The following is a 14,333-nucleotide window of genomic DNA, read 5'->3' as shown; positions in this document are numbered from 1 at the left end:
CCTTTTTTTTCCTCACTGCCAAGTTTTAGGCAGAAACCAGACAGAGGGGGGAGAAAAAAAAGGGAAAAGCAACAATGGGGAAAAGTTGAACTGAAACAACCCTTCGTTCGGGGTATTGTTTGACGTTTTAGTTCTGATTGTACAGAGAGATAAAGGGTCTATAAATATCCTGTCTGCTGAAATTCCTTATCACAGCATCGCCTGTCAGCTGAACAAATAGGTTAGGTTCTCTGTAATTACGTATGTAAATACAGAATCAGTGATTATATCCCGGCGTGGCGTGGCGGCCGGGTGGCTGGGAGGGACGTCAACCTCTGCCGGGGGGTGCCGGGGGTGCCCCGGCCCCAGGGCAGCGAGTGGCGCCTCCAGCTGCTGCCGCGGCCTCGGGCGAGCGCCAGCCGGGCTGAAATGGGCCCGCAGCCGTTTCTCTGGCTGACTGGGCGAGATAAAAGCAGCTTCTGACACTTTCTGAAACTATCTGAGCATTGAGCTCTGTTTAACAAACGGCTGGAAGCTTTTCTGCTCCGCTTTGGAGCTTTTAATGAAGCATTGTGATTGCCATTGTGGTCAATTGTTTGACACTTTTATTATTGCTGGTATGCAGAGCGTTTTTTAATGTTTGACAGCTGGAGAAAGAAGTATTTTGTGCATTCAAACTTTTAGCACAAAGCTGCTGTTTTCCGTTCTGCCTTTGTCTTTTATTCTTGCTGATGCAAATCAACGAAAGACAGAACTGATTAAATTACGTTTGTTTACTTTTTCCTTGATGATAATAAGACACAGCCTGCCTTTCATAAAAGACAGAAATAGAGGATGTGAATGTTCCTACAGTATTTCTAGAAGGTTGGTTTTTTTTTTTTCCCCCCTTACAATATAAAGGCCTTTATTTGTTTCTTATGTCTTGATTTATCAGATGATGCGCTACCCCTGATGTATGTGGAACAAGAATAGGGCAACAAACGACAGTTTGCAATGGATTCCATTTGCAGAGCTGCTATCTTGCTATTTCTGGTAATTCAACAGTGTAAGTGATGAGACCACATCACAAACCAAACACAGCGAGATGCTTCCATCCTTGGCGGTGGGGCTGCCTCTGCTCATCGCTGCAGCTGCACAGAAATTCCCTCATCGCAGGCTTTAGGTTGATTCACGCACGGCTGTTACGGGGCGCTGGCTTCGGCACGCTGGTACGACACTGGGGAGAAACAAGCACGGAGAGGCAGGGCTGCAGAAATAGGATACCCGTGATTGTTTTGGTGAGTAACGCGCATGTCTTGTGGATTGTGTAATACCTTTTTTGAGCGCTTGTCCAGGGAAAGGCGGCCTGCATGAGTCTGTCTTGCTCGTGCAGTCTGTTCGCAAGGAGAAAGGTCCTGGATCAGGAGCGCCTTTCTGGAGGTGAGATGGCAGGAGGAGGTCAGCAGGAGCACGGAGAATTACAGTGGGAAGATTTGGGGAGGGGTAAATGGCAGGAACAGGAGAGGAAGAGGACGAGCAGGAAGGAGGTGGTAGGGAAGTCTCTATAAAATTGCCCTCGTGACTATTTTTTCCTGCATTTTTCCAGAACAGAGAAGAGCGCAGCAAAGGATGGCAAAGGCGAAAGAAGAGTCTGAAGGATTCTCAGCAGTGTAGTCAAAGCTCCCTCTTTGGCAGATGCGACCGGACTTAGGGAGTGATCCCGCATGGCAGCGGAGCCAGATCTAACGGACTGCCAGTGTTAAAAGGACACGTCTGCTCCTGGCTCCCCTTGTGCAGGTCTGGGGCTCGTCAGCCCTTTGAGCTCCTGCAGCTCGACAAACTGTAAGAAAATGAATTCAGCAAAAAATATATCAGGCCAGAGAAGGAGAGTCGGGCGCTGTGAGAACGGAGACTGGAACCGCAATGAGTGGGAGAAATACGAACGGCAGACTTTTGGTGGATGTGGGGTGTGCTGGGCGACGCTTTGCTGCTGTTCGGCCCCGAAGGTGCCACTTCTCCTCCTGGGCGGTGCGGGGCGAAGGCAGCCCCCCGGGGAGTTTGGCTGGGCAGGGGCCGGGGGGGCATCCACCGGCAGCGAAGGGGAGCGCAGGAGGGCGGGGGGATGCTGCCATGGGCAAGAGGGGGGGAAGGGGAACCAGGGAGGAAAGAGGCCACCTTCAGAGCGACCACAGAAGGTTGCTGCGACAAGCACCAGAAAAATGCCTGAATGCAGGGCAATGGCCCCATCTTCCTAATCTCGTTCTTAAAGGGTCTATTCCCGTGTATCCACGTCACTGTCCCTGAAGGAGTCATCCCCTTTATGTCCCTTAGGTACACATTTCTCCAGATTGGGATTTGATAAGAGGACAGCTGCTGCATTTTTATTATCTGTGACAAGCAGCAGTAAAAGCTGCTCGGAGTTCATGATGGAAATGTGTCCCTATATTGGCATTTATCCAGCTGCACTTCCCAAAGGTAAATGGGACACGAGAGTGGGACGCTCCCCCTTTTAATCCATTTTCCATAGATGGGGGGACTTTGCCCCTCTGCGGGAAAGGCCGGCACAGCTACTGTGCTGATAAACGCTCATTTCTCACTGCAACGCAAGCGCTTCCCAGGCTCATAAATCCAGGCAGCTTGTAGCTGAATAACAATTAAATATCCACACACATTTCCATACCACAGTCTGGTGCGCGAGGCATAGGGCTAAGTGGCCAGACATCTGCTGTCTGCTGTCCCACGCTTACTGTTTGTCAGAGCGTAATCACTTAATCTTACCCTGCCGCTGTTAATGGTACCTGTAAAATTGGATGCAGAGCATCATCCTACAGATATTTCAGATGTTTTGCCGTATCCTTCAAAAAGAGTGGTGTTCTCACTCTGCTATTTGTTATTAATTTTTTATTTTAAAAGCAGCCTTTATTGTAATAGTCAAAAATACTTCTTATTGCTGTTGGTCTTTCCCCCAGGATTTCCAGGCCAGGGGTTCGGTTTGGCTCTGTCAACATCAGTGGGAAATGAGACATCATTGAAACGCCAGTGGAGATGCAGGACGCTGATAGATGCTCACAGCAATTTTGTGTCACTTGTACAAAACCCAGAGACCCGGTAATGCAGTGAGATAAACGTAGCGCTTGATTACAATGGATGTCTTGCAGTTACAAAAGGCATCTCTTACCATTAGGCTCTGCATATCTGGAGTAATAACCACCATATGGAAGGTAAGACAACAACAATGTGCACCAGATAATTTTCCCATTGTTAAAACTTTCCCAATCCAAAAAGCTACAAATGTCGTAATTATTAATTCAATTTAGCTAGATCTATTGCTGGTGGCCGGAGGGGACATCTTTCAGTCTTTCCCCTGGTCTAGCCGATGACAGTCTTGTGGCAGAGTTTAGAATGCTGTAGCCGTTTAAAGAAGTAGAATCGTATACAGTCGTCGCCCGTCTTGAATGCGGCGCAGCAGTGACCCCGGGGAGCTGCAGCTCAGATCCGCCCGTCCGTCCCAGCAGGCGGAGCAGAGGTAAGTTGTACAGTGTGCGCTGAGCGCAACCAGCCACCTTCCGCGGTGGGGCTCTGAGAGACGCGAGCCTGTCTCTGCGCTGTAGTTACCTACCAAAATGCTCATTCCCTGCAGGGTTGGTAGAAACCTTGGATTCCCTCCCCGCCCCCGCTGTGTGCCTGTCGTCTCCCAAGTCCTGCCCGTGATCACAAGAACATCCCGAATAGGTCTCAATAATCTGCATTTCCGTGCCAGAGATCTTATCAGCTGGGGTGCAGATTGCGCCATCGAGGTCGCTGGTGTTGAAGAATCTGCAGCGTTCTGCTCCCCAGCACTGCGTTCTCAGGCTGGGTTAATTTATCCAGAAGAATTAATTGAGACAACAGAGCTGTCAAGTGAGAAAGGCCACACAGCGAGCCAGCGCCGCTCCGAACATCTGCACAATTTGTGTATTTGATTAGGTACCTCGGCACTCGCAGATTATTGTTGTTGGAAGCAAATCTTTCTTTCGCCATTTTCGTATAAGGCTCTGTGCTGTAATTCTGCAGATGTTCGTTCTCTGTATACCCGCATTGTTTACAAAAATGACAAATGCTGGTAGTAAAAATGACGTTTGCTCATTCAAACATCTTGATAGTTACATATAAGAGAAATCCTATGCCAGGGGTCCGATGACCTAATGAGGGCTGCAGCACGGGCTTCAGCGGGAGGTGGATGGGGCCCTCAAAATCCGCTTCTCTCGCACAGATAGTCCCCCGGTATATATAATGAAAACTTGCTATTGTCTACAATGACAGATGCCACAGGGGGTTGTATATTTGGATATTATTTTCTCTCTAGGAGTGTTTATTAATAAGTGCGTGGAAGTTTTGTGATGTGGTGAAAGCGGTCTCTCTGGTGGTAAACAGGAAGGGCTCGGAGGTGTTGCACAGCCCGCGCAGCGCAGGCTCCGACGCTCGGCTCCGCGCTCACAACGCCGCCACTCCACTTCTTGCAGGAAACCTCTCCTCTGCCCAGCTCCTATCTGCTATAGATATGCAAAATTGCCAAAGAAATGGTTGTTTTAAAAAGGAATGATGACTCGTCAGTTTTGGACTGTAGAAACAGATGTCTGTAACTTGTATAATATCCACTAAAAAGATGCCATGCAGACTCTGGGCGCTCGGAAGGGACTGACACCTTCCTTCCCTCAGCCTGGAGAGCAAAGGTGCCGGTCCCCTCTTTTATTCCTTCCTTCATCATCCCTTCTCTGCCCTCGCATCAGCCAACCTCTTCATCGCAAACGCTCCCTACGTTTTTAACTACGAGCAGTATTAAAAACGCGGTTGCTGCAATATGTGGGCAACACAAACCCCTAATAATCCTGTTTCTGCATCCTGTGACTTCTGCCTCTGTTGGAGGCGTCTCTCGTCCCGTCTCAGCTGAGCTGAGAACCGGTGGGGGAAACAGACTGCATATTTTAGGATTTGTAAATCATTAGTCTTGCGGGTTTTGTAATGATCTTATCTTTTGTAATAATCTTATCTCCTTTTTTGTATTTTCTTGTATTTTCCTAGCAATCAATGGTATCAGAAATACAGCGATCAAGAGACTGATATTTTGTAAAAACTTAACAGCCTTCCAGTGTATAAAGCTTTGGCACAAGAAAACAGCGGTCACTGGAGCAAGGTCACGTCCTCGCACGGCACTCTCACGTTCTCTATGAATGTTGACCATCCTTATGGGTATTTTTTTATCAGCCCTGCAAAAAAAAACCCCCTTTTTATCTGGTGGTTCAGTTCTCTTATCGTCCAGAGCTTGTTTACTGAATTTTAAGTCTTGGGCGAGATGGAGCAAGCTCATGAGGAGTAGCTGGTTTTCAGAAGATACCAGCTCCCGATAACCGAGGACAAGTAAAGCACACAACAATATCGAAATCACTCAGTTTTATTGCAGCTGACTGAGACAGAGTGTGCTTTGAGGCTGGGAAATTTCCATTACTGGAGTGCAGGACAGTGCCTGGGTACTGCTGCTACTGCAGCTGAAAAATAAAAGCAAGTTAATTTTATAGGGAGAGCAACAAAATGTCAGTATATTAATTAAATTGTTAGAATTATATAATAAGCTTTTAAGGTTGCTGTAAAATGGACCCCTTTTAAAATATTTAGAATATGGTTATAAACTAGTTGTACAAAACTAAGGAACATAAGCATGACTCGAAATTGCAACTGTGTTTTCAAACTGTGTTTGTGACCAGCAAATCTAAGAAGAATGTGGTAGATAACACGAGACATCTCCTACGACAGTGACAGATTCTGGCAGGGACACTAGTGCAAGATCAAGGTCGTTACTGGCAGTATAGTTCTGCAATTAGTAATCTTTTGTGCTCCCCTTGGCATGCCCAGAACAAACAGCAATCTGTTTACGGGGTTTAACCCCGCGGTGTATAAGCCACCGTAAGCTTCCTGCAAAGCCAGTCAGAATGCTGAATGGGGAAAAAAGGAAATACTCGGGGGGGGAAATAAATTTGTTTTGGTGTCAGTTGCCTGGCAATTTGGGTGAGAGACTGTTTTTTCCCTTCCCCATGGCGCAAGACTACGCCGAGATCCTCGCTTTCGCTGAGGTCACCTTACGCTGTCAAAGCGGTGGCCGACACTGAAATGACAATCGGTCTCAAGGGACTTCAGCCGCGTGTCACCAGCTAAACCGAGCCCGGGCAGGTGCTGCTGCGAGTTATTAGCATCCGATGCTCTTTACGAATCCTGGGATGGTTCCCTGTGGATCAGAGCTCATATCTAAGCAATTTAAGTTTGTGTCACATTCATCACCATGGTTCCTGAGTGCCTTAGAAGTTAAAATATATCTTTATAAAACATCTTACATGTCTTGTTTCGCTCTCTCGTCACCCCCGCACAGAGGCTTGAGGTCTTTTTAAATAATACTGGGAAAATTCTTTCATGCACTCAATGCCTGCGCTTTGCTGGGTGCCGGGAAGGTTGGGGGTCGTGCTGAGGCGCTCTGGAAGCAAATGCCAACTCCTACAGCAGTTACCGCAACCTGCGTCTGCACCGTCCCCAGGCACATGACAGGACTAATGCAATAATGGTGATGTGGGGAGACGTAGACTTGGTTTCAAACAAGCGCGAACCGCCCCCCAGCCCCAGGGAAGGGTGTCCCTGCCGGGCAGCGGCTCGTCTGCGCCCAAACCTGGTAATGCCGTTTGAGGGGGCTCGTGGGGCTCCCGCGGGACGGCGTGTGCTGTCCCGGAGACCTTTGCAGAACACGAGGCTCACAGTTAAAGCAGACGGGTGACAGAGCGGAGAATTCCTAGCCCCTGGCCGTGGGATGAGCTCAGCCGGGTGATCCCGGAGGCGATGGGAAGATGGAGACAGTCTGGTCCACGGCGTTCAACTGCCCGATGGCCGGGCTCAGCCGCGTCCTGATACAGCTCTCACCCAAAGGAACTGTGTTCCTGGTTGGACAAACTCTTCTTGGCAGTGCTTTTATTTCTGTTTGAAATAAATGGGGGTTTCTTCCTCCTCCTTTTCATTATCTGCTATCACTTTTTAGTATCACCTCTCCTGCTCCGACACACCCCTTTATTTTGATCATGGAACTAATAATTTTCTTAAAACACATTTATGCTCTTTCCAGAATTGAGGTTTTAATGTCACCTTGTTAAGGTAAAAGACCCAACGTTAAGTGCAGGCAATGGCAGTGTATTTAAGGAGGCTGAAAAGCGTCTGGTCTGCCCGTCTGGGTAACTGCAGCGCTTCACGGAAGTACACGCACTAAGCTCTGCCACAGGAGAAGCTGTTGGGAAAGCATGCCGTAGCCTTTTGACCACTTACTTGGGTTTAATTGGATTAGACGTCTATTCGAACACAGCACTCAAAGCAGCTGACAGTCTTTCCACAATTTCCTGGTCTGCCTGGTTGGTTTCCTTTTTGATCAGACACATCCTGGTGAAGGTAGAAAATAATCTAGATACATGCCAATTTTTAATTAAATTTGCTATGACAGGTTGTGTTTAAGCTAGATTCTCTATAATCATTTGTTTTGCATTTGTGGATGACAGATTTATTTATGTATGTAATCAGAACTGTAAGCATAATTTCATTTTTAGAGTTAAGAAAACCTTTTAAATAATATTTTACTTGGTTTCAGAAAATTTAAACATTTATTCACATTTACTGCTGTCTAAAATTTCTAAGAAAAATAATGCTGTGTTTCTAACATGCAGAAGAACACATCACGGAAAGGAAAACATTATATACAAGTAAAAATAAATACATCAGAAGCATTATCCCACTCAAATACATAAGAAACCCCCAGCTCTATAGTGAAATGTCTGTTAAATACAGAGAGGAGTTAATTAGATTACGCTGGCCGCCCGTGGCAGCGTTCACCCCATCAATCGGGGACGGGTCGGTCTGTGCCACGTGGGGTCCCGGGGCTGCAGCCCAGACCGGGACATTTCCCTCCAACCCCCGCTCAAACAGCCCCACGCTCGGGGGGTCAGTGGGCTGGGATTGGGATTGTACCGCCTTCGGAAGCGGATATGGAAAACCGCAACTGCTCGGCCAAGGAACCTGGTTTGCAGCAAGTGGTGAGGGAAGGTGGGATCCAGAAAGGACCCTCTGGCAGGTGGGAGAAGGAAGGGGGAGAACATCAGCAGGGACGCCCTCAAGGTGAAGCAGCAGGACTGTCGGCAGAGATACCGACAGTCAACGTGCCAATAGAAAGAGAGCGCGGTGCAAGAGAGAAGTGTTGAAAGAAGGAAGAGGGCAAAGTACATCGGGTGAGAACCTGAGAGCAACAGGATTGTCATGCAACAGCTTCCAGCTGAGCAGTTAGACAGGAACACAAAATTAGGAACTACTTGTAAGAAAAAAGCTCGATGGTCAAGGGGTAATTGGATGATTCCACACCGGGGTCGTCTGGCAGATTGGGATGGGTACAAATGTGGAGACACGGGCGTGCCAAGCTATATAAAGATATGTATCTGAACAAATTTTCAAAGCAACAGAAGATAAAGCACGTCTCAAGCAGCTGTGCCAATAATGGTTAACGCAAGCAGCAACAGGATTTCAGATCAGGGTTAGTACTTTTTGTCAAGATCATTAGAGAATTGCAGAAAAAAAAAAATAATCAGAAGCAGCATTAAGATCCTCGTGCGTAACTTTTGCAAACTTCCAGACGAAGCAGCAGCTGTTTTGGGAGAGGGGAGCCTTGCAAGAACGGGCGCCGCTGCCAGCGACCGCTGCAGGGACCGGCCACCGCCGACCACCGCCCGCCAAACCCGCCTCCAGCTCCTTTGCACTCTCGCGGGAAACAACTCACAGGAAAACACAGCTCTACGCACAAACAACATGCTAACTAGAGGTTGCAACACTGGAGTTAGGCAACGTCAGAAATAAACTTGCCCTTGTTACAGTAATTGGCGCTCGTGTGCAGTGACACCAGCGGGCCCAGCCACCCCCTCAGGCCGCCGCGGCACCGCCCGGGCCCTCTCCCCTCCGCCCGCGGCCCGGGCCCTCTCCCCTCCGCCCGCGGCCCGGGCCTCGCTGGGCACCACGCAGGCAGGGCGCGTCCTGCGGCGTCCCGGCGGGCGAGCGGAAGTCCGGTTCGCCGGGACCCCCCGGGCCCCCCCGGGCCCCGCCGCCCGCCCGGGCCCGGCCATTTCCTGCCGCCACCTGACGCCTCTAATGGCGCCGGGCGGCCGCGCGCCCGCAGAGCAGCCCCGCCCACCACGTGACCCGCCCGCCGCGCCCCCTCCCCAGCGGCTGCGGTTACCGCAGTGCCCGGCCCCGCCCCCGGCCCCGCCCCCTCCCGCGCGCCCGGCCCCGCCCCCCCCCGCGCCGCTCCCTCCGCGCGAGCCCCCGCCCTCCTCCCCTCCCCCAGCCCGGGCGATGCGCGCGCGCGCGGCCAGCGGCGTCTCCTCAGAGCGGCCGCGGCGGGGACGGCGCTGAGGGGCCTGGGCCGGCGGCGGCTCCGGAGCGCGGCCGAGCGGGCGGCGCCTCGTTTCCTCCCTCCCGCATCCTCCTCCGCGCCCCCCGCCCGCCTCTTCCCCCGCCTCCGCCCGCCCCCCCCCACTCTCCGCGGTTCCCGGCACGGACAACATGGCGGCGGTGTCGGGGGCCGGGGCCGCGGGCGGCTCTGCCAGCGCTGGGGGCCCGGAGATGGTGCGGGGCCAAGTGTTCGACGTGGGGCCGCGCTACACCAACCTCTCCTACATCGGCGAGGGGGCCTACGGCATGGTGTGGTGAGTGCCGGCCGCCGGGCCCGACGGGGCAGCGCCCTCGCCCTCGACAGCTCCCTCCTTCCCTCCCTCCCCGCCGCCCTGCCCGGCCGCAGCCGCCCCGCGGCCCGGCCCCGGGCTCCGTCCCGCCCGTGCAGGGGGGAGAGGCCCGGGCCTTGCCCTCGGGGGAGGGGAGGCCGGGGCTCCAGCATCTCTGCCTCGCTCCCGTCGGCTCTGCTCTTCCCTCCCTGATCCCGAGCTGTCCCTCGGCATCGCCCTTCCCCTCCCTCCCTGCCGCATCCCCACCCCCCCCGCCCCAAATTTCCTCCCTCGGTGGGTGCAACTGAACCTCTCGTTTCCTTTCAGTCCTGCGTTTATTTTCTTGAGTATTTTTTTTTCCTGGCCTCTGGAGTTGGTTGCTCTCTTTATTTTCCCCGTCCGTAGCGTGATTGCAGGCGTTCAGAGAGGGGAAAAGGTCGTAAAATCCTGCTGGCAGCTCCGCGTTTCTCTTTGTGCCCCTGCGAAGGCTCCCTTGGCTGCACGTCCCCGAGGTCACAGTTGATGAGAAAAGTGTATCTGTGCGTACGAATTGCTGCCCCTACCTGGCTTTTCTTCGGACGTGCTGTCTGTGCTGCACAGCCTACCAGATTAGTGTCTAAATTAACGTGTATACAGGGGAAAGTTCTCCTCAGCCATTCTAGCGCTTGGTTATTTTGTATCACGAAGACTTGTACTAAGTCTCAGTAGAAAGCGATTCTGTGTGTTTGCTTTGGTTAGTACCAGTCTTAAAGAGCAAGGTGAATGAACTGCAAAACAGCGAAAATGTAAACTAACCGGATTGAGAGTGTGAGGTGGGGTTTTTTAGCAATCTAAATAATTTGGGATGATGCTCAGTGATGGTATATCTAGTGACTGGGTTATAAATCTGACATATGCTCAGTGACTTTACTTAAGATTTCTTATTCTGCCTTCTATTAGTAAAACAGATTTAAAAAATACCCCTTGTGAAACAGTTTAAGGGCTGCAGATGAAAAACTTCTTTTATTATTGTTTTGTAACTTTATTCCAACACTGCTTCTGTTTCTTCAGCATGTTTTTTGACTGGAGATATTAAATGAGATTTACAGGCTATGACTTCGTGAAAGCTTTATCAGCATTAATTTTTCTCAATTTTTTGTAAGCTCATGCATTTCTGAGTGAAGCCTCTTCACGGCTTTCAGCTGTCTGTTACAGATTTCTATAGCTATAGGTTTTTGCGTATAGTCATTGAATTGTGCTGGCCTGTTAAGATGAAGTCATCCTGTATTTCAGGGTGGAAGCTTTCATCTAGGCCTGAACTTAGCTGGGAGATGAGCCTCTCTTATGAAGTTTTGAGCTGTGGCCTTTGCTTTTTTGCTGTGGGAAGAACCTTCAAAATGTGAATCAAAAATCCTGTTTACGGTGTAAAAATATCTTTGTTATTGTTTTAGCGTTAGAAATCACAGCAATATATCCAGTCCAAAACTTGTTAATGTAGCTTATGGTATGAGCTGTATTTTATTATGGTGTGCTTTATCATCTGAGCTAGGGCAAGTAAACCGTGGCAGTTAACATCAGTACGAACCGCGCTGGTTTACGCTTGCAGTCTGATTTAGGAAGGTTCTTGGGAATAGTGTTTCCAACATGTATGCTGTGTATAGTCCAGTTCATATCAACAGGGTGTTTAACAGACAACGTGTTAAAGCTAAAGTATTTCGCCACAGATCAGAGATTACAAGAAGCAGTATGATGGTAGTCGATGCCCTTTTTTGGCATCACTGTGCTAAGGGAGCAGATACAGGGAAATGGGGCCACTTTCTGCCACTCCAAATGGTATGTTATTAAGTTCTATACTGAAACTGTTTCCTCTCCAAAGCTGTATAAGGTTGTCTTTTATTTTGAAACTTATTCTAATACGTTATGTCTGCTATGAACGCTATACAAAATTGCTAACAAAAAATCCAAGTCTCTGGTTCAGTTGAAATATGCACTTGGCTCCCGTGTTTTCTACTCTAAAATTATTAATGTGAAGTACTAGATTCAATAGGTTGTGCCCTTAATTATTGCTCTTCTGCCTTGGATGTGAAATGACAGGGAACAAAGTCTTGGTTTATATTGTATACTTGATAAGGGAAGTGTTGGATGCACTTGTAGTTAAATGCCATAGCAACTGTAATGTATTGTAGTGCCTAACATATGAGCTACTACGATTAAATAAGATTACTTATCAATCAAAGGAAGGATAGGTTATGCAGTTTAATACTACATGCTTCTTATCATGCTTTGATTGCTAATGCAGTGAGGATCTGCAGAAGCTTCTCCCTTGGGGGTGGGGTAGAGGGCAAGCTATGAGTGTGCAGATGAAGATGTTTCCCGCAACTGCAAAATCCATTTCAATTTGTATACTTTATTGAAGGAAAGCAGAGAAGGCTCTGATGGCTTTGTTTTAGACCCACAGCTAATGTGTACAACTTGGGAGATGCTAGTTATTTACAAGTGCATTGTGCCATAAGGCTTGTTATACGGAAAACAAGTGACTTAACTCTTAAAATCCTTCACTCTTCCTTTTTTTTCCCAATTCTGATATCTCTGGATTAGGGAGTTGAAAACAATAAAAATCTTTTATTTATATTACTGAATAAAAGGGCAAATGAAGTATTCTTAGGGTAGTGCTCTTACGGTCAATCTTCCATTTTGATTTTGCAGCAGGGAGAATAGTGTTTGAGAAATATTGATCACAACATAAAACAGCAGCACAGGAAACAGAGGAAGATGTTGCCCGAATAGATTCTACGCGAGTGTTCTCTCATCTGTATCTGAAAACCCTTAAAGGCATTTAACTGTTTTCCCTAGTGCAGTCATTTTTAACATAATCAGGTTTTGAGTAAAAATAAACTTAACAGAGCAGTATATTTACTGCTGTGTTGTGGTTGCACTTTCTCAGCTTTGTAAGCAGAAAAAGCATGTTATCAGGCAAACTCACATCTTCATGTCCTCCAGTTAAACTCTGCCAAAAATGTTCATCCTTTGATACAGGCTTGCATCTTACTTGGAAATTTTGTTGCTGGGGTTGCAGTGGGTAATAAGTGCATATCCATGTCAGTGTCCCTTTCCAACCTAGTTTTTTCTTTTCAGTATTTCTGCCTGTAAAAATAGGGGATGACCACAGCGCAAACAGTTTTAGCCAAAATCCTCAGCACTCTATAGGACTGCAGGACAGTCTTTGAGCAGTTTAGTCATACAGTCATGTTTATTACTCTGAATTAATTTATCCAAATATATGCAAATGTTGTGTTTATTATTTCTTCTTCCTCTTCTCTATTGCTTAAGAGCTGTTTTCAGGGGTTTTGGTCTGAAGTTCTTTATGTGACTTTCAGTGATAGGGGATCATCAACCTCAGAGTCAGCTGGGACTGACTTTTCAGACCAAGTCTGCAGTTTCAGAACTACCTTTCAGACACAATAAAGTGTGAAAGGTTTTTGAGAGTGTTTCTTCCTTCCCAAATGTGTGTGTGGTTTTTTGTTTGGTTGGGTTTTTTTTTTTTCTTCTTTTTGCAAAAACCCCCAAATCAACCTGTTAACAGGCCGTACTTTAAATGCACTGAAACAATGACAAAAATATGATTATGTTGAGCTTTAAGTTTCCAGTGTGACTTGCTCTTTATCCAGTTGCTCAGTGGTAATTTGGCAAGGATGCTCATTAGGGAGTTTAAAACAAGTAAGCTTTCTGGAAAGAAATGGTGAATGGGAGCGTGACAGGGATATTCTGTTTTTTGGAAGTCCTTTTTGTTATCATGCTTACGTGAAGTATTATCACTGCTGCAAGTAACTGCATATAAATAATAAACATGAAAGCAGTTGGAAGAAAATCTTGAAACTCAAATCTTGTAGTTCTTGGCCTGAATTTGACTGGTTTTTTACAAAGACATCTTTGTGTTACTGATGTGCTGTAGAAGAGTGATATTGGAAGTTAAGGTAGTCAATAGATGAATGTTAAAGTAATACTGAAAAGAATATTTAACACAGTAGGCAGTAATTTTTCCAAAGTTCTGCTCCTTTCTACTGTCAAGGAAGAGCCTACTTTTAGAGGATAGATCATTTAAAATGAAGTCTGAGAAGTATATCCATGAAGAGGCTTAAACAGAACAAAAATTGGCAATAGAACCATGTGCAAGGTATACATTTTTATATTAAAAGATGAAAATAGAAAACTTGATAGGATCAATGGTTGCATAATATTTTCTTTCGAGATAGTCCAATGTTACACAAAAAGGTAGCGTTTGCATCCCTCTGTGAGGGTCAGATTGGTGATCTGGGGTGGACTGCTTAGTGGCAAAGATCAGAAACAGCCTATAATTTTTTGTGTTAGCTATTGCATTGATCTGGAGAGACAGAGCAAGTATACAGATTCGTGTCCCTGTTTATGTGTGCTTTTAGGGAGCACAGGTTTGGTATGGGTGTTGATACCTGGCAATTAACATGTTGGTCTGTGTGATAAGGAAAATAGTTAGCCAACCCTGACAGGTCCTCCTTAGTGCAGGGATCAGAGCAGAGAATTAACGAATGTAATTGGTGGCTAGTTATCAGCTTCTTCCTCCCAGGAGAAGGCTGAGGTAAGGTAAGCGTTTCCCTT

General features: G+C 47.7%; 2 protein-coding genes and 1 long non-coding RNA gene across 21 annotated transcripts in view; 2 read left to right on the top strand and 1 right to left on the bottom strand.

Moving 5' to 3' along the window:
* PPM1F (protein phosphatase, Mg2+/Mn2+ dependent 1F) overlaps window positions 1–6,319 on the top strand; it is a 43,515-nt gene extending 37,196 nt beyond the window's left edge. For 16 of the 19 annotated variants that reach the window (XR_012589714.1, XR_012589710.1, XR_012589713.1 and 13 more), the window contains 6 exons: window positions 914–1,024; window positions 1,135–1,256; window positions 1,565–1,964; window positions 2,290–2,433; window positions 2,928–3,484; window positions 3,599–6,319. The gene's annotated coding sequence lies outside the window, so the exon portion shown is untranslated. The remainder of the gene's footprint in view (window positions 1–913; window positions 1,025–1,134; window positions 1,257–1,564; window positions 1,965–2,289; window positions 2,434–2,927; window positions 3,485–3,598) is intronic. The other 3 variants (XR_012589706.1, XR_012589709.1, XR_012589703.1) reach the window with 3 other exon arrangements.
* LOC141750550 (uncharacterized) lies at window positions 5,374–9,143 on the bottom strand. The gene is made up of 3 exons (XR_012589720.1): window positions 8,869–9,143; window positions 7,294–7,404; window positions 5,374–6,951 (listed from the first exon to the last, which is right to left on the bottom strand). It is a non-coding gene; the product is annotated as an uncharacterized LOC141750550 (long non-coding RNA).
* A 195-nt stretch (window positions 9,144–9,338) lies between these two features.
* Window positions 9,339–14,333, top strand: part of MAPK1 (mitogen-activated protein kinase 1) — a 37,539-nt gene continuing 32,544 nt past the window's right edge. The window contains exon 1 of the mRNA XM_074605856.1: window positions 9,339–9,707. Within this exon, the coding sequence (XP_074461957.1) occupies window positions 9,565–9,707 (143 nt within the window). The 5' untranslated portion in view covers window positions 9,339–9,564. The remainder of the gene's footprint in view (window positions 9,708–14,333) is intronic.

This window comes from Larus michahellis, chromosome 13, assembly GCF_964199755.1.
Source record: "Larus michahellis chromosome 13, bLarMic1.1, whole genome shotgun sequence".
NCBI lineage: Eukaryota > Metazoa > Chordata > Aves > Charadriiformes > Laridae > Larus > Larus michahellis.
Note: the sequence above shows the minus strand (reverse complement) of the source record. Positions and strands in the feature narration are given on the sequence as shown.